Source organism: Chlorocebus sabaeus, chromosome 10 (assembly GCF_047675955.1).
Source record: "Chlorocebus sabaeus isolate Y175 chromosome 10, mChlSab1.0.hap1, whole genome shotgun sequence".
In the NCBI taxonomy this organism is placed as follows: domain Eukaryota; kingdom Metazoa; phylum Chordata; class Mammalia; order Primates; family Cercopithecidae; genus Chlorocebus; species Chlorocebus sabaeus.
Window position 1 is genome coordinate 66,242,140 of NC_132913.1, and position 23,724 is coordinate 66,265,863.

The window sequence follows — 23,724 nt, forward strand, 5'->3', positions numbered from 1 at the left end:
CAAGGGATGTATAAATTATGTGTACACGATATACTGCCTTTTTTTTTTTTTGTATTAAAGGAAGCAGCATCCTATGCAATTCTGGTGATCTCTTGTGCTTAGCATTTGGGGCTTTCGATAGAATTTTCACTGATAAAACTTGAGTTTCATACAAATAGAATCAATTGCCATATAATTCAATGAAAAAAATTAACCTCCTAAACAGATAAACCAAATGCTGAAAAATTTTAAGAACTTAAAAAATAATCAGTCATTATTAGTCAACAGTCTTCTGTAAGTGCACCTTTTATCAATCAGTCAAATATTCAAACCAAACACTTTGAATGCCTAGAAGACACTGGAGTGTTCAAACAGAAGCAAGAAACTGAAACAAATGTGTCATGATCCCCATGAAAAGATTTAAGTCTAAATAAATGCAATCTACTGCCTCCGTCCTCATCTTGCCGACTCCTATCCTCCCAGATATGCGAATATTTGACTTGTCTAGCCTGTATTCAGCTATTGTCTAGTAGTGTTGGCCCATTGTTTTCTAGAGCTTTATGACTTAGCTCTACTTACAACTACCAATCATCTAAAATATTAATAATACAAAGTTCTCTAAACCTTGATAGTGATTATTCACTGTTCTCATTCCATCTACTATGATGGACTTCTGTTTTCTTGCAGATCAATATGGAGCCTCTGTAAAGAATTTTGGAAAGTATTTATAGACCCCCAGATGTATAAATGCATTGATTTTCAAATAACAAGACACAATGGAGAGAAGGTCAACCACAACACAGGTGCTTTACTCATCTTGCTTTCAGCACTTCCTGCTTGCATTTTAATACATTCTATATACCTACAAGTGGCTGCCGGGCTGGTAACCATTACTTGTTGCAAAACTGAGAAATCTGAAGCAAGTTAAGGAGCAAAAGACATGTAAATGGGAACAGCAATCAAATTATATCTGGAAGTCATAAAAGTGATGACTCATAGTAATGATATCTCAGTGTAGAAAAAAATTTTAGAAAGCTAAAAAGGTATAATGTTTAAGAGCTTGGGCCTTTGTATTAGACAAAACCTAGAACTGAATTTTAAATCTGCCACTGACAAGATATATTATATTGGTCAAGCGACTTTGCATTTCCAAGCCTCTGTGTTTTATTTGTTTTGATGCATAAAATGGGGAAAATAATACCTCCCCCTTAGGGGTTTGATAATTTAGATAATGGATTTCCTATACATAGTATAGTGCCTGGCATATAGTAACTATTCAGAACAATATAGTTATTGTTGTAGAAGCTGTTAATTTGTTTATCATTATTCTGGAAGCCCTGTCAATGCACAGCGGTACTGCTAATGTTATTGGGATATTTTTTTACATGAATAGTAGATTAATCAAAGAGACTTCTCAGTTCTCCTCTAAATTACCCACAGAAGCATATTCAAGAAAAGTTAATGCATTTTTCAATTATTTTTAAAGTGTCTAATATATCTCTTACCTTTGCTTTTATTATCAGTTCCTCGTGCTTACGAATTAGATCCTCATTGTCTGAAAGTGATGAACCTAGACTTTGTTCCTGTAAATCTCTTATCGTTTTCTGAAACCAACAAGTAACCTAGGTAAAAAGCAACAAAGAAAGATCAAAATTCAAATAATCAGAATCAGTGAGTAAAAATTCAAAAATAGTCCCTCAACCTTTCAAAAGTTAAGCTACTTTAATTTCTCTTTATATAAACTATCTCATGTATTAAAATAATATGAACAAGTTTAGAATTTTTTCTTCATTTAACCTCTACATGCATAAAAGAAAAAAAATCCCAGAAAAGTATGAAAATGACTAATCAGTTCAGTAGATTACATGGCATGAATAAAATCAAAATCTCCTAAGAATCAAAATACATTCCCAAGCAGTCCAAAAATCATGAATTCGTTTAAAATATATCTTCTTTCCTGGAAATGAATATGAATCTAAGTATAGTTATATAAACCCACATGAAAATATTAAACAGTATAGGTAGAATTATATTTTCTGCCATAAAAGAGACTATGCAGAAATATTTAGTTTGCTACAAGTGCTAGAAATCTATATCCAGAAAATAGAGAGGTTATCAAAATCCATTGACTTAAGTGGTAAGGGCATGACTCACAGTTACATTGACTTGATTTATCATACATGCTATATACAGTGCTGAAACCACAAATAGCAAAGGACTTGAAATAATCCGTACCTTTTTAAATGATGCCAACACTTGTCATGGGGGCCCTGGATACAGATTCCTTATCCCAATTAAAGGAGACTTAGATTTTTTACTCTCGAATCCTGTATAGCATTATCCTTATGATCATATCATAATGACTGATTCTTAAGAGACTACTACCAGCTAGATAGTTTGCTAGTTGCATTTTGGGCATCATCTCTATTTCTCTCACCAACTATATAACAGTCATGATATCATCATTTTAGAGATGCGGTAACTGAGTTTTGAAGAGGTTAAGCAGCTTATCCACAGCCACATAGTAAGTAGCAGAGTTTGTCCTCCAGTCTGCAGGATTTCAAAGTCCATGCTTTTTCCATTGTGCCCTGATGCCATGCTTGAGTCATTTCAAATCTTACAGCCCTACCATCAGGGGAAATGACTTCAAATCTGAAAAAGGAACACTGGCAGCCCATTCAAAACAATGGGCATATAAATCCCAAGCCTGATACTATGTCTTTCCCCAGCCTAGGTTGTCTTGCCTGTTGCAGTCTCAGGATTTCTCTGAAATCCTGTAACATGGAGAAATGTGTGAAACAGGTGGCCAAGGAGAACTCTAGATTAGTTTGGAAGTTCCACACAATAAATGCACATCACACACACACACACACACACGTCAGAGTTAACGGCTTACCTAGAATAGGACACACCATTTATAGGGCTGATATCGCAAAGCTGACTATGTGATCAAAAGGTCTACACCAACTCTTAGTATTTCTCAGCATGGAATAGGCAGTTAAAATACAGGATGGAAGCATTTCTCCAGCTTTCTGCTAATTGGAAATGTCTTTGTTAATCACCATTTTAGTCCATCATTAGTGCAAAGAAAAGAATACTGGTGACCTTGTAGCAGTTTTCATGTGACATATATCTCATTTTCTTCTGAATATTTGGTAATCTATGCACAACACACACATTATCTAGTTAGTCCCCAAGATACACAAGTATTGTGCTTATGTATTTACAATTATTTGAAGACAGTCTGTTTTTCTGGTATCCAATTAGAGTTAGATGATATGTACAATGTGCCTATGAAAACACACACAGAGTATTTTATCAACAGCTATAAAATTTATTATTTTATTGTGTAAAACAAAATAATTTTCTCCCAAAAATGCAGTAAGCCCCTATAAAAACACAACTAGATCAATGATTTAAGGGTTTCCTCAAAGTGGATCATGATACAACTAACTTCCAGAGATCGTTTATTTTATTAAATGAAAGTGAGTTTTATTTATTCTTAGCTAAAGTGGGAGGGACTTGACATCTCAAGAATGCTTTAATAGGGACAGTTAATATAGAATCAGAGTGGATGAAAAATGGGTACAAACAGGTGTTCTCTAATCTCTAAAAACAGGTGAGAAGCCTGAACCCTCAGATAATCTTATTAAACTTTGTGAGTCAAAGACTTGTCATCTAACACATGCCAGCAGTGATGAAAGCTGGGAAAGAGTGAGTTGTTTTGATTTTTAAACCATATCTACTGACCTCATCTTCTGGATTTGGCACATACTATTTCAACTCCCAAAAGATACTATTCCTGTGAGACAATACTATTCTCTTTAAGAGAATGTAAAGAACTACGATAATGTTCAGCATGTCTTGTTCATGTTCCTGCCTGTTAAATCATGCTGACTCTCTAGATCTACAAATTGTTACTACCAGATGCACCCGGGAAAGAAACATGAAAAACAAGTTGGCATAACACTCAGAAGTAAGTCGATCATCATGAGGGTGTTACATCTCATTATGAGGTATTCACACACAGGAGCAGACTCTTAGATCAGATTTACCATGTATGCTGTGGGATGCACACAAAATAGGCTCTCAGAGTCCTTCTGATCACAAGATAGGACACCCTAAATAACCAGGAGCATGTCAATCATAATATTCTGCCACCCAGTAAATCAGTCATTGTGCCTGGCGAGTAGCTACTTCAGACAGCTGCATAGATATTCTAAGTGCACTTTTTATAAGGTTTTAAATTATGTCAGCTGCTGTCCAGAAGCCTGAGTGATAAGTACAGTAAATGATGCACCAGGACATTTATGTAGAACATGGTCCCTGCAAAACTATGAAAACATGAGCCATAAGCTGAGGAGATGTGCAATGGAAGGAAAACAAAAAGTATTCGAAATATGCACTGGAAATTGGTACTGAGCAATGATGGATTAAAGGGGTAAATTAGAATATTTTTCCTTTCTTCCCAGTTTCTATCTTTCAGTTTCATCTGAGCAATGTGTTCATGGTCATCCCATTAATTTGATAGGGCATTCTAGGTACTTGATGCCTAGAGGAGATAGAACTCAGCAGAGGAGTGAGGCAGATCTTTGTAGTGGTGTGTGTGTAGTGATGGGGTGGTATCTATCACAGAATGACAAGAGATGGAGAAAAAGGAAAGTCAGCAAAGATGCAGAGAGGAAGCAATCAGGAATGTTCAGTGAAAACAAAGAGCTTCCTTCAAAGTTAAAGTGGGGTGGCAGGAAAACCTGCACTGTCCAATACAGTAGCCACTAATCAACATAGCTATCTAGTACTTGGAAAGTGACTAGTCCTAATTGAGACATGCTCCATGTATAAAGCACACAGCAGATTTCACAGACTTAGCATAAAGTATAATGAAAATATCTCATTAAGAATATCAGTATGAGTATGAGTATAGTGGTTCATGCCTGTAAACTGAGCAGTTTGGGAAGCTGAGGCAGGCAGACCGCTTGAGCACAAGAGTTTGAGACCAGCCTGGGCAACATGGCAAAACCCAGTCTCTACTAAAAAAATACAAAAAATTAGCTTGATATGGTGGCACACACCTGTAGTCACAGCTACTCAGAGAGGCTAAGGAAGGAAGATCACCTGAACCTGCAAAGTTGAGGCTGCAGTGAGCCAAGATCATGCCACTGCACTCCAGCCTGGGCAATAGGAGTGAGACCCTGTCTCAATAAAAAAAAATGTTACTATTGATTACCTATTGAAATAACATTTTGTATATGTTGGGTTAATTTAAAAATATTATTGGTTTTCACCCTTTTTATGTGGCTTTTTGCTTTTTAATTTCTTTTTACTTTTAAAATGTGGCTACTAGAAAATTTAAAATCATATCAGTAGGTTGCATTCTATTACTATTGGATGGTTCTTCAATTAAAATATATTTGGACTATATTTGTTAAATGTAGACTTAAAGACTGAGCTTTAATTAGGGATATTTAAAAAGTGGAGTCAGGAGAAGAGCGGTGTGAGATATCAGTTGGTAGCATTTATGAACATCTAAGTGCGGATGTTGGCTGCTACAGTTTTGATGTTTGTCCCCTCTAAACCCCATGTTGAAATTTGATTCCCAGTGTTGGAGATGGGATCTAATGGAAGGTATTGGATCATAGGAGTGGACCCCTCATGAATATATAATGCCCTTCCTTGGTGGGGGCTGTGGGAAAGTTCTCCCTTTATTACTTCCCAGCAGACCTGGTTGTTAAAAAGAGCCTGGTGCCTCCATGTGTTCTCTTGCTTCCTCTCTTGCCATGTGATCTCTGCATTTGGAAACTCCCCTTCACCTTCTGCCACGGGTGGAAGCAGCCTGAACTTTCAACAGATGCCCAGTCTTTCAGCCAGCAGAATCATGGGCCAAATAACCCTTTCATCTTCATAAATTACCCAGTTTCAGGTATTCCTTTGTAGCAATGCAAAATGGACTAAGACATTGGCTACATTCATTGGTTGAGTAAAGGATGATAGCTTTTGAGAAAGCAGAAGTAACAAAGGGGCTCCTCCCCACATTTTTTTCTTTGATTAGGTGAGACATGCATTTCTTTGCTTGTCTTGTTCATCACTGAAGACGCATGAGGAAAGTTGATACAGGGATGTACCAAAAACAGTGGGAAGGTTGGAAGAGAGGGAAGTTTGGGCTAAATACCTATTGAAGGTGGTATTTATCCTTGAGCAAAGAAGGACTCCTTTTTTTTAATATTTTTAATTTTTGTCTTGTTGGAAGTCCCACTTTGGACTCCTGCTGGTAGATAAGAATGAAGAAAGTAAAAGAAGTGAACCAGCCTTCCTTCCAAGAGAAGCATTAGGTACTAATTTAGGTAGGTTACAACATAACTTCAACTAATCTTTGCACCCTTCCTGTGATAAAGATATTTGTCTTTTCAATAGATGAGGTAACAGTTCAATAGACAGTTCAATAATTTGCCTAATTTCAAACAACCAACAGGAAGAAATTCTTGTAGGTAGGGACAGAAATGCCAGTGTCAGAATTCATACCATGCAATATTTTTCCTGCTTATTATATACATCTGCAGAAATAAAGGATTCTGGAGAAGAGAAGTGGCCTATATATATCTCATTAGTCTATATTTATGAACATTCTTAAAATAAAAACCAAAATGCAAAGCTATGGTTATAGAACCCAATTTTAACACCGAATTAGGTCCTGTATACAATCAGGGGCTCAGTGAAAATAGTTCATTAGAGAGGAGAATGAATGTGTGGGTCAGGCCTGTCAGAAGGAGTCCCTGAGAGCAAGATGCCAGCTGTGGGCAGTGGTGACAGCAAGAGCAGGCTGAGAATTTCACTTCCCAAATGACACGTGCCAAAGACAGGACTGAAAGATGGGGCATACAAGCAATAGAAAATGCTCTCTGATGGTCAAGGATAAACAACGGAGGTGGCAAGAAGGTGGACTTCCGCTGCAGCCCAAAGCAATGCATCAGAATGTCATAAACCACTGCAGCTTATTTTTCTGCAATTTGTTCTACAATCTGAAATCAGATCTTTTTTATCTTTATTTAAAATATGCTGGAGGAGGTGAACTAGCAATAAGCAATTCAAACTACCTTAAGAGAAATGCTTAAGGGGAGATGAAAATCTCATCAAATTACTTTCATTTTCTTTTCCACGTGCAGAACTTGCTGAATAACCAGGTTCTATTAAGGACAAAAAACTGATCAAGGAAAAAGGCATCAGTTATTTATCTTCTTTAACCCAAGACTTTTTGACAGTCTCTCTTGCAATTACCAAAAATACACACATACACAGAAATGCTTTCAACTGTAGTTGATGGTCACAGGTGACAGTTCTAATGCCTGCTTTGATTTTGAAGGCATGTTTCCATAGGGCTTTGGGTTTTTTTCTCTTTTTTTACAGTAGGGGGAACCAGTTGTATTTTGTATTAGACAATACAGTCAAATGAGCTCTGGATTTAACTAGCAATAACCAGATTTGAAATATCTGTTTGGTCCACTAGGTGATTCTAATGCACATTAGAAGAGATGCTAAAGCTGTGTTGCTGATGTTTGCACCTGCAGACTTGGGAGGAGGGCAGAAAAAAACAATTACGGCCAAAAACGTGGATTGGGTTTCCATTTTTAGATGTATTCTGGGACTGATCTAGTTATTGGCCTGTTATTATTTGGACTTAGAGATTCCAGGAGGATAATGCTCACAATTTTCTTCTGTAGAATTTGGGAGCCCTTTGTGAATTACTGAAATCAACTGGAAGGTATCTGTATCTCCTCAACAAATTCCAGTATCAAATCCCAGTATTCTCTGTTGAGGGGCAGTAGGAAAGCTAAAATATGTTATTTTAAGGCAAAACTTGTTACTTTATGAACAGCTTTACATACAATCCTTTTTCCTGTCTAGAATAATAATTTTATGTATTTAACTATTCTGACTTGTGTTAGCATATCATTTCTCTTCTCACATCTATATTTCATTTTAAAAAAAGGCAGTAAGGACTTCCCTTCTTAACATTGCCCACAACAATTATTTGTGTTTAGGTAGGCTCTTTACCTCCAACTACTTAATGGATGGAAAGTTATTTCGTCCAATGGACAAAATCAGTACAGTAGAAGTCTCTGGACCTAAATGTTATTTCTAACATTACCTCTGACTCATTGAAAATAACCTCCCCAGCAGTGGAAAGAAATTGTTTTTCAGGAGAGGAAACAGCCCCATCCAGTGTCTTGGCAATGTGTATCCCTGCCAAAGATATCGAAGGCATGGTTTTCCCAATATAACTTAAAGTTCCACCCTAAGTGATCTTCAGCCAATTATATTCACTGTGCGTGTGAGATAAAGAGAGTGAGAGACAGACCGACAGACAGTGCAGAGCTACTTAGGAGTCGGACCAAAGTTTGATATTTTCATTTTACCTTCCCATTTCCTAGGTCAGGCAGCTTAATGGATTTCCTACCAAAGTTTTGGCCTGAACCTCTGGTTGTTGGGAAAAACAATGAATCAGAAACTGTCATATAGACAGAATAAATAATTGGTAAATTTTAAAAGATGTCTTCATCTTTTCAAAGCATTCTATTTATTGTTTGCTTAAGAGTCTCCCTACAGTATTCATTAAAATTAATTCATCCTTTTGGGTTGTCTTTGGGATTGGATCGTGAGAATGAGGGAAGAGGAGAAAATGATTTCTACTCACTGGCTAGTTTGGGATGGTGGCAGGAGAAAAGAGAAGCCAATGATCACCAGGGACAAACACCAGGGGCAGGAAGGAAAAGAGCTTAGAGAGGTAAAAGGAGACCCACAGGCAGCCCCAGGGCTTAGCAGATATCTCAGGCAGCAACAGCTAACTCTGTCATACAATGGGCATGAGGATTAGAAGCAACCACAGAGCCTTCCCCAGGGAGCACACACACATCACTTCTGAGAGTGAATGTGGTCACAGTGTGTGTCCCCATCCCCCTTACCAACCGACTTGGGGGCTTCAATAACCAAAATGTTGTTAAGCCATCAGTTCAACTGAACAGTATACAGGAATGACCTAATTTAATGAAAATGTAATCAACTATAATAAGTATAAGTGACCAAAAGAAATAGCTAAAGGGCGGAGAAACTTAAGAAGTGGAAAATTGGTTTTAAACTCTATCTTCCAGCTAAAGCTGACCTTTTGAGTAAACTAGACTGGATATAAAGCCATGAAATGGTATTTATGCCCTGTTCATATCAGAACATTTTAGAAAGTTAAGACTATCTAGTGGTTTATGGAATTGGTGTGGGATGTGGACAGTGTGTCTGATTTTGTAGGCTAGTGATTATCCAGTAAAGCTCAGAAAGTGATCACCAAAGTATATAGTGATATGGTGAACATTTGAAAAGATTGAGCACCTACAATATGCCAAGCTGTGCTCAAAGCATTTTAAAATGTATAATATTTTTTATTTTTACAATAAATCTATAGGTAGATACTGTTATTATCCCCATTTTATAGAAAAGGACACTGAGGCACAGAGGCCAAGTAACTGGCCCAAAACCACATACCTAGTAAATGTAAAAGCTAGGATTGATATCCATGCCATCTGCACCAGAGTCCCTCTGTTTCAACCTTTGAACTGCAGTGCTGTTGGAAGCAATAGTCATTCGCATACATCCCAGTTAGAAAAGGTTTTTTTCCTGTTAAAATCACATGATCCTTCTACAAATACTATCAGATCCTTTGCATTTACTGTTGGCGTGCCCTACAGAGAATTCTAGAGACAGACTGTATACCAAAATGAAATTCTGTGATAAATTTTCATCTATGGACAGTAGGACAGTCATTTATACCTGTTACTGACCCAACGGTTTGATACCAGCACCACCAAAATAATGCAACCCTTATTTTGGCCTTATGCCAGCCAATGTATAAAAGCTGCCTTCAGAGAACGACTTTTTTTTTTCTTTTTTTTTTTTGAAGCAGCAGCTCACATTTATTGAGAGATGCAAATGCATGTATATTTAATGCAATCACTAGATATTTAGGAAATACTAAGTTAAACAACAAGACCAGATTTGCAAACATGAAAATAAAAGGTAATGCTCAACATTGACCAATGTGGTGAGAACTATTACTCAACTCCAACTAGTTGGATTCAAATTTAAACAACTTTTGTGGGGGTAATTTGACAAGATGGATCATGGGACTTAAAACTTGTTCACATTCTATCAACCCCCAAATTCCACTTTTGGGAATAACACTGTTTATCCAGGAATACCACCTCTTGGAATATGAAAGATACACTCAAGAATACAACTGAAGAGGCTCATTGTGCGTCATCATAATCATGGGACCAGGACTGACACTTTGTTGATGTAAATGTTTCAAAGTATTTTCACTCACACCTTTTCATTTATTTTTCACAAAATCTCTTGGTGATAGGTTTAGTATCCCCATTTCAAAATTTCCAAAGCAATAGATAAGAAGCTCAGGTAAGTCAAGGAACTTCCAGAGAGGGACTTTCAAAATTATGCATTTAAGCTGTTCAATCATTCAAGTTCTAAATCCTAGTTAGAAGACGGCATCATATACAAGAGAATACACTCACATGTGCCTGTATGGGTGCACAGTTTTACAGATGTCCACCAGACACAAGATTGGTGCCCAGAGGCTATGCTCATATATGTCATCTTTAATATCATTTAAATTGCCCATTGGCAAGGAATATACTGCATGATTATGATACACATTTTACTCAAATTATAAAACCACAAAACCTTCTGATGTGAATTCTATTATTCTTCCTGCCCCTAAAGATGTATAACTCATATGTGATCTGGGTAGTAAAAAGAGATTTTCTGCCCTCATGTCTTAATTCTCCTAGACGTCCTTGACACTGTCTTGTACACAGAGACCATGAATAGCTTAGTTTTGATATATTTGTTTGTCTCACTTATGCCTGATTGGAGCAATTGAGAAAAATTACATTCATAAATCTTCTTGCCAAGATAATTAATTATGCATGAAGTACTTCAAGCTGCTTCTGATTTTCATTAATGAGGCAGATTATCTGCAAAATAAGATGCTGCTGGAGCTGAAAAGAAAGGTCAGCTGCTTATCTTTCAATGTAAAACAAGAGTGCATTTTTACATCTGAAAAACAATGACGAAAGAACATGCTATAATTATCTTTATGAGGCGATCACATCCCAATTAAGACAGGAAAGTATGTGGTTTTCATTTACTGTTTTCCTGCAATTGATGTGAATCCTAAGTCCCCATCATGCTGGTCACTTAATTTCTTTTCCAAAGGAGAATCAGCTGAACTATTATAGTTCAAAAGCATTAGGCCACAGCACTCAGAAACAGAGAAGCACTAAATGTATCTTTTAAATGGCCCTTACGAGAGAAGACACATCACATATTCAGACATCTACATTATTATTCATCAGTAATCTTTGTTCTATTTCTTTACTTAATTTCCCTTTTTCTTAATTGGTTAAAATGATTGACAAAGTTGATATTTCATTAATGTAAAGATTGATAGCTCCTGTGTTCACTTAAAATAAGACAGAACTGACAAAAAAAAAAAAAAAAAAAAAAAAAAAAAAAAAAAAAAACCTTTTGCCCTCCAATGAAATGTGGTTCCATATGTTCTAGAATTATCAGGTAGATCATCCAAGAACATGATAACTATAAAACCCAAATTACGAACTGAGTGACACTCAGCTCAGTGTCCCTGCTGCAATTCTTCACCACTGTACCATCAACAACACTTTAGAACATTCAGGCCGGGCACGGTGGCTCATGCCTGTAATCCCAGCACTTTGAGAGGCCAAGACCAGCAGGTCACTTGAGCCCAGGAGTTCAAGACCATCCTGGGCAACATGGTGAAACCCTGTCTCTACTAAAATGCAAAACATATAGCCAGCGTGGTGGCGTGTGTCTGTAGTCTCAGCTACTCAGAAGGTTGAGGCATGAAAATTGCTTGAACCTCGGAGGTGGAGGTTGTAGTGAGTCGAGATTGTGCCACTGCTCTCCAGCCTGGGTGACAGAGTGAGACTCTGTCTCAAAAAGAAAAATAATAATAATAACAATAATAAACAGAAGTTCAGAAAAACTGAAAAACTCAGGTGAGATAATTTGTGTTTATACATACCTGGACTTTAAAGTGATTCCTTGTTCATATAATTATCAACAGAGTAAGCATTAATTATTGTTTATAATATTAAGAAATCAAAGCAAATCTATTTCCTTATTAATAAAATACTGTTTAAATTGTTTTATATTCAAATAGCAGAATACTACACACTTATTAAAATTAATTGCTCTACTTAAACACAGAATATGTTTATGATTTTTTTAATTAAAAAAACAGGTTGTAATACAGTATATATAGGCTAATTCAATGAATTTTCATTTGTTTAGTTTTTTACAATAAATGTGTGTGTGCCTGTGACTATGCTCACACTTGGATAAAAGTCTAGAAGGTGGCAATATGCCAAATTTCTAGTAGCAATCTGCATGGAGGGTGATCGTTACATTTTAACAAAGAAGCATTTTTAAATCACAAGCAGAAAAAAAAGATACTACTTTTTGTTTTAAACTATCAATTCAGTGCCCGTTGAACAAGGGTAGCTGTTAACATTTTTAAAGTGACTTTTATTTTATCACATCCTGTGAACTCAAATAATAAAACTGGTCTTCAATCTGAGACCAATTGTCATCTGAGCATGTCATTGCGGGGGCGAGAAGTGGGGAGAGTATGTAACATGTCGGGCCTTCACCATCTTTTTCAGACATGATGGTAACAACTGCTAACACTAAGATAGTAGTTGGTATTATTATTCATATTTTTACAGAAAACTGAGCCTCAGGGAAGTTAAATACTTGCTGTTACTCAGCCAGTAAGTGGTGAAGCTAGGATTTGAACCCAGCCAACAGTCTGGCCCCAGGATCTGTACTCTTATCAACATAAAGAGACAATACTTAGTTTTATTAACTAACTACTCCAACCACTGTCACTGCTGTTAACAAGAGAAAATGTAACATAGGTGTTTTAAGATTCAGAGCCCAAATTTTATTTTTATTTTATTTTTTGAGGCAGAGGGTCTTACTCTGTCACCCAGGCTGAAATACAATGGTGCAATCTTGGCTCACTGCAGCTTTGGCCTCTTGGGCTCAAGCCACCCATCCATCTCAGGCTCCCAAGTATCTGGGACTACAGGAGCATGGCACCATGCCTGGCTCATTTGTGTGTGTGTGTGTGTGTGTGTGTGTGTGTGTGTTGTAGATACAGGGTTTTGCCATGTTACCCAGGCTGGTCTCGAACTCCTGGGCTCAAGCAATCTGCCTGCTTACTCTGTTGATAATTATATGAACAAGGAATCACTTTAAAGTCCAGGTATTTATAAGCACAAATTATCTCACCTGAGTTTTTCAGTTTTTCTGAACTTCTGTTTATTATTATTATTATTATTATTATTTTTTTTTTTTGAGACAGAGATTGCTCAAGCAATCTCACCTCCCACAGTGCTGGTATTATAAGCATTCACCAACACGCCCAGCCTAAGAGCCTAAATTTTATATTTAAGGAAATGACTATCTTGTTTATTGACTGGTTATATTTACTATAATGTTGATTATCTTATTATAATTAATTTTTGTTCAAGTGCTGTTAGGAATGGAGGCTAAATGAGAGCCTCATTCCCTTAACCACGAATGTGCATTCTTAAATCCTAACTATACTTATAACAGCCTCCAATAACTAAACAGTATTAAGAGACCTAGACATGTATGACAACAGTAATGCTACATCCGAGGGAAAGAATCTGGGCTGAATGAGAAAGCTTTCATAAGTTGTAAGGTTTAACCACAGAGAGGGAGGGCAAAGAAACTAATATTTATTAAGTACCTCTTAAAATGCTATGCATTGTGCTACATGTTTTGCACATTATTTCATGTAATCCTTATAACAACTCTGTGATTTAAGTATTATTCCCAATTTAAAGATGAGGCCCATTAAAACAGCAATGAGATACCACAACACAGCTATTAAAGTGGTCAAAATCTAGAACACTGACAATGCCAAATGCTGACAAGAATGTACAGCAACAGGAACGCTCATTCATTGCTGGTGGGAATCCAAAATGGTACAGCCGCTTTGAAAAATGGTTTAGCAGTTTCTTACAAAACTAAACACACTCTCACCATATGATCCAGCAATCGCATTCCTTGGTATTTATCTATATAAATTGAAAACTTACGTTCACATAAAAAGCTGCACATGAATGTCCACAACAGCTTTATTCATAATTGCCAAAATTTGGAAGCAACTAAGATGCCAGTAGATTAATGGATGAACAAACTGTGGTAAATGCAGACAATGGGATATTTATGGATTTATTGATTTATTTATGTTATTTGAGACAGAGTCTTGCTCTGTGTCACCCGGACTGGAGTGTAGTGGCATAATCATGGCTCACTGCAGTCTCAACCTACCAGACTCAAGGGATCCTCCGACTTCAGCCTCCTGAGTAGCTGGGATCACAGGTACACACCATCACACCTGTCTACTTTAAAAAAGTTTTTGTAGAGACAGGGTCTCCCTGCTTTGCCCAGGGTTGTCTAGAATATTATTTAGCGCCAAGCATAAATGAGCTATCAAGCCATGAAAGGACATGGAGGAAACTTGAATGCATATTACTAAATGAAAAACGCCAATCTGAAAAGTCCTGTATGATTCTAACTATATGACATTATGGACAAGGCAAAACTATGGGAACAGTAAAGATGAGTGTTTACCAGGGGTTAGAGGGAAGGAAGCAATGAACAAGCAGAGCACAGAGGATTATTAGGGCAGTGAAAATGGTTTCTATGATGTTATGATGGTAGATGCATGTCATTACACATTTGTTCAAACCCATATGTACGTGGAATTGGACATTTGGAACATACATCATCAAGAGTGAACCTTCCTGTAAACTGTGGACTTTGGGTGGTAGTGATGTGTCACTGTAGGCCCATTGATTGTAAACAAGCTATTCTGAGGGGAGATGCTGATAAAGAGAGAAACTGCACGTGTGGGGGCAGGGAGCATATAGGAAATCTCTGTACCTTTCTCTCAATTTTGCTGTGAACCTAAAAGAGCTCTAAAAAATAAACTTTACTTTTTAAAAAGCACCCCTCCCAAAAGCATTCACCTCTAAAACAAAATGAGACCCCATAAGTTAGAGAACTTACCAAGTCAGACACCTTCTACTATACCTTACTTTACTTATTAGCAAATATATTTTTGCTTTCCAGGTTTAGCAAGGGATTTAGATTTCCTTTAAGAATGTGGCCAGGTTAGAATGTCCATTTTGAATCTTCTAAATTTTCAGGTGATTTTTTTCTTTTCTTTTTACTACAGAGGATTCAAGTGGATGATTACTGCCATAGTTATGGGGCAGAAAGGCAAAATTGCTGTTTTAAAAATAAATAAATAAAATTACTGAAGCTATTCTTTGAGGAGGTTTTTTTTTTTTTTTTTTTTTTGGAGAGAGAAGGTCTCTGTGTTAGTCCAGATAAGAGATGTTGAGGTTTAAAATACAAATGCTTCTCTGTATGATAAAGGAAGAGGAGTTTTTAATGTATTTTTGGAAACACTAGAGGCAGAGGCTTGGGGTTGTAAACACAAGAATGAAGAGATAAAAGGAAGGTTCCTTTAAGGGGATAGTAGCTCTAGGAACATGGTGGCTGGTCAGGATTAGGGCAGAGAGAGACAGAGAGGAGCAAGGGAGCTAAAATACACCCACTCATGCTCGGAAGGACAAAGAACTTTGGAAACAGTTGTCTTACAATTTTAAGTTTCTTGTCCTGAGGATTAATTTCCTTCTTGTTATGCCAGAGTCATCAGGAAAAGACCTTTGCATTGGACAATAATGCTTTGGGAGATGAGCATGTGAAAGTGCGTGTAAGAGTGTATAACGGCTAGAGCAGAGTCCGCAGGTCAAGCACAGCAGAAGCAGGACAGGAGGAGCGGGCAGCAGTCAGTGTAAAATGATAAAAGCAAGGCAGCTTAGAAAGTGTATGGTGACTTAGAGGGGAATGGCAACAAAATGCAAGCAGGAGAATATATGACTGACATCTTCATTTGGGTCTCTGCTCTATGCCACTTCCTTGGAGAGCCTTCTTTGATTCCTTCTTTGATGAAAAGTTGGCCAACACATGTCAAAATTCATTACGTTATTTGATTTCATCATCAGGTTTATCATCATATTCATCATTTGTTTATTATAAGTCCTCATCATATTAGAACAATGGTTCTTAACTGGGGGTAATTTTGTCCCCCAGGGGACATTTGGCAATGTCTAGAGACAGTTCTGGTTTTTCACAACTGGGGATGTTGTACTGGTATCTCGTTGGTAGAGGCTAGCAATGCTGCTCAGTATCCTAGAGTGTGCTGGACAGGACAACCTCCCACAACCAGAAATTACCTAGCACTAAATGTCAATAGTGCCAAGATTGAGAAACATTGAATTAGAAGAAAATTTCCTAGAGGAAAAAGGCACCATCTTGTGGTCTAGTATATCCCCAGCACTTATGATAGGAACTGATGCATAGTAGGTGCTAAATAAATATTAATTGAAAGGTTGATCATCATTTAAGCTCTCATTTTTCCAGCTTGAAATAAGAACCAGTTTCTTCTGGACTCATATGCGCTTCCAAATATATGAATGTCTCTTCAATTTGGATAGAGCAATAATATTAAACATATGAAAAAACCTCTTTCCTGTGTATCTAGGCCAGGAGACCTCCCTCCACATAATTTCTCCCTAAAAATTCCTTCCACTTAATCTGTACAGATTTAAACATGGAATTAAGACAATCAGAAGTGTTTTGATAAACTTCTCACTTATTTGAGTTGGGGGTTTGCAAAGAGAGTTCTGCCCACTCTTCGCATCAAATAATTGTAGCAGAAGAAATCCATGTCAAACACATTGACAACCCATCAGAAATGTGCTCGCAGCCTGGGTAATGAGCTCTAATGAGCCTGCAAACTCATCAACCCCCAAAGCCCTCTGACCACAGATCCTGCAGCTATGGGCTAAGGTCATATTTCTTGATTGGCATCAGACTACTCTTCTAAGAACATTATCTCTATTTTGGGCTGACAGACTTTTTTTACTGATGTAAGCAGCAATCTAGCACAATTTGGCAGCATCATACCTCTTCAACTTTTAAGAAAACTGCAATTAACATTTCAAAATGTTAAAGAAACATGTCTAAAAGTAGTGACCTGGAAGGAAGGAAGAATCCAACAATAGAATACATTCATTCTCAAAACTACCCACAGGTGTTCTCTCATTTATAAAATCAACAGTATAATGAAAAAATGCATACATTTGATTTTATATTACTTACAGGAAAAAACAACATGGTAGTTAGGATGAAAGCTTTTTGGACCAAAGACCAAAGGATTTGACCATGAAGACTGACAAACTGCCCCGGGGAATGGTTAATCCATATAACAACTAATCAGCTGAGACTGGAACATCTTCCAATGCCCCTTTGGGTTACCTGGTTTTCTCGTTGGTCCCACTGACATATCTGCAGAACCTGACTCAATTCTTGCCACTGTTGCTTCAAGTACTTGTCTAACTGTCTTCTCCTGTCTTGTAGAAGTTCAAGAAGGCTGTCAATCTTCAGACAGCTGCTGTGAGCTCCCTGAATCAACTCAGGATTCACATTAGGTCCTTCACACTTGAATTTTTCTATGAAGTCAGTGAGTTGTTGACTTTTGTTTAAAAGGGCTAAAGACCGTTCCAAGAGTTCTAGAAGAAAATTAGAAAGAAGAAAGAATAATGATATTAGCAAGCTTTTATACAGCAATATTTGGACTCTTCACAATGTAAAATATATGTAATTTTTATGTTAATAAAAAACAAGTTGTGCTGCAAGGAATTAAAATATGTGGACAGAAACTGCCTACAGTACTTCAAAGAAAAAACTGGTCAAACACCTTAGCCTAGCAATTGTGATAGTGCTAACTGCCAACTGATGGGATGCTTTGTTCAGCAATTGTGTGACTCAGGACAGGGAGTAGAATGAGCGTGGGATTTTGACATTGCTGCAGTTTTCAGCGGTATGATGCTGGGTAAACGTTCTACATTCTAAGGTGGTTGGACTAAAGCTGAGGTTTAAAGGCTAGTGCCTGGGATGACCACACAAAAAGTCAATAAATGTGGTGGCCAGCTGCCCAAATGTCAGGGACTACAGCAAAGTGGAAAATGCTTGCTAAAAGGGTCAGCTGTCACTCAGTTCTGACGAACTGTTGACATGAAGAATATGGGTTCAGTGTTGATGGAGCTTCCAATTATTAAAAGAGTTTCAAATGTAAATTTTATATGAAAGTTCTGACTGCTAAATCTTTCATAATTCATATTTTTTAATTAAAAAATCACAGGATAATGAAGCATAGATATCTCCCAGATGGGCTACCAGTATGTGATCTCTGGAGTAAATAGCATTGTAAGTTTGGGTAACATCTTGTAGAATTGGGATGTTAAGCCTAGAAACTGAAGAACTACTAAGGGAGAAAGTGTAGAAGGAGAAAGAGTTGAGAATAGCACATTGAGGGGCATCTACACTTGGGGATCAACTGAAGGAGCAGTTGGGGAACTGTCCACTCTCCATCAGGCAGAAATGAAGGAGTTGTCCATGACATCCCTCTCCTTCATCCCGCCATCATCAAGACCTGTTGATATTACATGGTATCTCTGGCATCTGTCTACTTCTCTCTATCCTCACAATGGAAAGCATCATTTGCTGCCTGGATGTACAGTCTTCTCTTAATTGTATCCTCTCTCCAATCCATCTATCAATGCTCCAGACTTTAGCCACAGCGATCTTTTCTAAACATAGCATCTCTTTTCCTTCCTTCCTTCCTTCCTTCCTTCCTTCCTTCCTTCCTTCCTTCCTTCCTTCCTTCCTCTTTCTCTTTTTCTCTCTTTCTTTCTTTCTTTCCCTCTTTCTTTCTTTCCTTCTTTCTTTTCTCTCTCTCTCACACACACATGCACGCATGCACACACACACACACACACACACACACACACTTAAACAATGGCACCCCATTGCCTTAAAATTAAAGACGGACCCCTTAATGTAGATTACTATGTCTGGCATGGTCTAGTCTCTTCCTTCCTTTTCAAATTGTCTCAATTTCTCAATTTTTCATTCTTCTTTAAATTCCTCACACATGCTATACTCCCTCCTGACCCTGAACTTTTCACTATGTCTACTCACAGGGACACCATTCTCTTCAACACCCTCCTTCATTACCTTTACTGTACTCATACTTCATGTCAACTGTCACTTCCTCACAGGACAAACCAGATGGGATCAAATACTCTCACACTTAATGTCTGTCTTTGCCACTAGGCTCCATTGTAATATGAGGATAGAGACCATGACTGCATCCAGCACTTAGCACGGTGACTGGTACAGGAGATTTGCTACCATTTTTGTAGAATGCTAGAGTGAGAACAAATATTTTGAAATGTGGGGGGAGGAGATTGGGAGAGCTACAGATTAGTTAGAGATCAGAAGTTCTCCAGAGATGTAAAAAAGAGAAGTTGAGAAGACTTTGAGTTTTGTGATGGAAACAGAAGCCAAGTTACCAGGGTGAGAAGGCAATGAGAAGTGAGAAGAAAGTGAGCTGAGAAGTGGGAAGGCAACAAGCAGGACAATCTTTGAGACATTTGTTTTTATAAGAAAAGAAAACACTAGGATAGTATCTTGAGAGAATAACAGGGTCAAATATACTGTTTTTTATTATTATTATTTTATTTTCAGGATGGGGGAACCATGGAGAACACTGGGAGAGTAAGCATCTTACCAAGTCTGACACTAATAAAAATGGACTGAACCGGTGCTGAAACTCAAGACTTGTGATTAGTATAACTCAGTGTTCTTTCCACTATAGGGACACACTCAACTTCAGCATTCTCACTTTTGGCAGTTTATTACACAGCGATGATGTAGGCTGAGGTAGTTGGGCCAGTTTTCTCTTTCAATTGACACCTTTTTTTTTTTTTTTTTTTTTTTTTTGGAAAGCTGGAGGAGAGAATAAGATAAATGAATATACTGTAAAAAGGCATTTTGAGATGAAAAGGAAATAATTTGAAGTAGTTTATTCCACATGACCTAGATTTGTCCTGTAAAATATTAGCTAGTAGTATCTGCTCCAAATGACAGTGTGATTATGTCCCCTGGGCAATTTGATTGTGAGTCAACAATGCAAAGAAACAAAAGACAAAAACAACCACAGACTTCAACCAGGTCAGAAGAACAGGAGAATGTAGATAGCGTAAGAAAAGTCAGGGAGAACATCATAATTCAAGTCAATTTCTTTGGAAAAAACATGGAAGCAAACATGAACAAGATGGGACTGGGGGTAGGGTTCAGGAAAAGATCTATCTGCTCAGAACAAGTTCTTATGGGTAGGTCCAAGACACAACTGGAGAAACGAGTTATAGCAGGCCTTACCTATCAGACTGAATAGTTTAATTTGTATATCCTTAATGAAGTAAGAAGTATGATGGAGTCGCCTTTTGTATATAGAGAGAAATAGTCTTTTTCCTTTGCATTGAAGAGCTTGTTATGATTTTGTGAACAGCTATACACAAACATACACACACATACAGCCCACACACGAGAAGTTTGGGAAGGCAACAGGGTCTCCACAGGGTTTCCTTCCTTCCTGTAACTAACTCTTACACATTAGACTTTCCAAATGAGAGAGGGAGGCACAACTTTAGGTCCTCAGGGTATTGCAGACTAATGGTCGACCTGTTCTGGTTCCTGTGAGAACACGAACAATTAGCCAAAATTACAATTCACTTTTTTTTTTCCTGGTTTTCTGTTTCACCTTCTGCCAAAATAATATAACAACTACCACAATATTGCCACGCACACAGCCTCCTGAGCCAGCATTAACTTGTAAAATGTATCCAGGCTGAGTCAGTCTGTTACCTGCCACCACGACGGCTGTTGAGGTGGATGGATTCTTCCCTCAGTTTCCTCTGCCAGTTCCCTCAGTCTTTCAGTTTCTTACATTTTGCTTCTTCACAGTTTACGTTTTCCTAGCTATTTATTCCATCAGTTGATCTTACAAAGTGATGTGTTTTTTCCCAAGGGTAAACTGTCTAGATATATTGCGACCTTCAAGAACATCTTTACAGTCAATTTATTTTAAAGATTGTATATCAGCACATACAAAATCCTTCTTACTGACATAATAACTTGTGATGTGAACTTAGAAAAGAGTCGATAAATTTTCATTAATTGTTTTGATTAATTTTCAATCTATCTAAAAAATTATCATTAAAGTTCACAAAATACATAATATTTTATATTAATACTTCTATAGTTTGCCACAATTATTAAATATAAATAACCAATTTAAGATGGTATAATAGGTATACACAAGGTGGATAGGTTTATAGCTTGTTAAATAAACTTTCCAAATGGGTACTTTATAAACTCCATCAAGATCACCATCTTGGTCCTGAGATAATGTATGATATTTCTTCCTAATACTTCAAAAAATATTCTAAATGTTCCCCAGTGGGATGGTTTCTCTTGAACATAATTAATGGGTATTTTCAAATAGAGACAAAAGTACAGATAATAGTATAATGGGCCACCAGGAATGTATACCCTAGCTAGGTTTAAGATATAAAAAACATTCATGATTGCTGGCAAGATGGCTGAATAGGAACAGCTCCGACCTGCAGCTCCTAGATAGATGGACACAGAAGGAAGGTGATTTCTGCATTTCTAACTGAGGTACCCAGTTCATCTCATTGGTACTGGTTGGACAGTGGGTGCAGCCCACAGAAGGCGAGCCAAAGCAGGGTGGGGTGTCACCTCACCTAGGAAGCACAAGGGGTAGGGGAATTTTCTTCGCAACCCACAAACCGGAAGATCCCCTCCGGTGCCCACCCCACCAGGGCCCAGGGTTTCAAGCAAAAAACTGGGCAGCAATTTGGGCAGACACCGAACTAGCTACAGGAGTTCTTTTTTTCCATACCCCAGGGCACCTTGAACACCAGCGAGACAAAACTCTTCACTCCCCTGGAAAGGGTGCTGAAGCCAAGGAGCCAAGTGGTCTGGCTCGGCAGGTTCCACCCCCACAGACCCCAGCAAACTAAGATCCACTGGCTTGAAATTCTCGCTGTCAGTACAGCAGTAGTCCGAGATCGACCCGGGACGTTCGAGCTTGGTGGGGGTAGGAGCATCCGTAATTGCTGAGGCTTGAGTAGGCAGTTTTACACTCACAGTGTAAACAAAGCCACTGGGAATTTCGAACTAGGGGGAGCCCACTGCAGCTCAGCAAGTCTGCTGTGGCCAGACTGCCAGATTTCTCTTCTCTGAGCAGGTCATTTCTGAAAAAAAAGGCAGCAGCCCCCATCAAGGACTTAGAGATAAAACCCCCATCTCCCTGGGACAGAGCACCTGGGGAAAGGGGTAACTATGGGTAAAGTTTCAGCAGACTTGAACATCCCTGCCTGACAGATCTGAAGAGTAGTGAACCTCCCAGCACAGCATTCAAACTCTGCTAAGGGTCAGACTGTCTCCTCAAGTGGGTCCCTGACCCCTTTGTATCCTGACTGGCAGACACCTCCCAGTAGGGGCCGACAGACACCTCATACAGGAGAGCTCTGACTGGCATCTAGCAGGTGCCCCTCTGGGACGAAGCTTCCAGAGGGAAGATCAGGTGGCAATCTTTGCTGTTCTGCAGCCTCCACTGGTGATACCCAGGCACATAGGGTCAGGAATGGACCTCCAGCAAACTCCAGCAGACCAGCAGCAGAGGGGCCTGACTATCAGAAGGAAATCTAACAAACAGAAAGGAACAGCACGTCCACTCAAAGACCTCATCCGAAGGTCACCAACATCAAAGGCCAAAGGTAGATAAATTCGTAAAGATGAGGAGAAACCAGTGCAAAAAGGCTGAAAATTCCAAAACCCAAATGCTTCTTCTCCTCCAAAGGATCAAAACTCACCAGCAAGGGAACAAAACTTGACGGAGAATGAGTTTGACGAATTGACAGAAGTAGGCTTCAGAAGGTGGGTAATAACAAACTCCTCCAAGCTAAAGGAGCATGTTCTAACCCAATGCAAGGAAGCTAAGAAGCTTGAAAGAAAGGTTAGACGAATTGCTAACTAGAATAACCAGTGCAGAGAAGAACATAAATGACCTCATGGTGCTGAAAAACACAGCACGAGAACTTTGTGAAGCATACACAAGTTTCAATAGCTGAATCGATCAAGCAGAAGAAAAGATATCAGTGATTGAAGATCAAATTAATGAAATAAAGAGAGAAGACAAGATTAGAGAAAAAAGAATAAAAAGGAACACGAAAAGCCTCCAAGAAATATGGGACTATTTGAAAAGACCAAATCGATGTTCGATTGGTGTACCTGAAAGTGATGAGGAGAATGGAACCAAGTTGGAAACACTCTTCAGGATAGTATCCAGGAGAATTTTCACAACTTAGCAAGGCAGGCCAACGTTCAAATTCAGGAAATACAGAGAACACCACAAAGATATTCCTCGAGAAGAGCAATCCCAAGACACACAATCGCCAGATTCACCAAGGTTGAAATGAAGGAAAAAATGTTAAGGGCAGCTGGAGAGAAAGGTCGGGTTACACACAAAGACTAACAGCGATATCTCGGCAGAAACCCTGCAAGCCGGAAGAGAGTGGGGTCCAATATTCAACATTCTTAAAGAAA

General features: G+C 38.2%; 1 protein-coding gene across 1 annotated transcript in view; it reads right to left on the reverse strand.

Annotated features, from left to right (window-relative positions):
• The window catches only part of CCDC141 (coiled-coil domain containing 141), a 223,061-nt gene that overhangs the window by 110,124 nt on the left and 89,213 nt on the right, over window positions 1-23,724 (reverse strand). The window contains exons 5-6 of the mRNA XM_007965472.3: window positions 17,503-17,756; window positions 1,485-1,601 (exon numbers count right to left, since the gene is read on the reverse strand). Of these exons, the coding sequence (XP_007963663.2) occupies window positions 1,485-1,601; window positions 17,503-17,756 (371 nt within the window). The remainder of the gene's footprint in view (window positions 1-1,484; window positions 1,602-17,502; window positions 17,757-23,724) is intronic.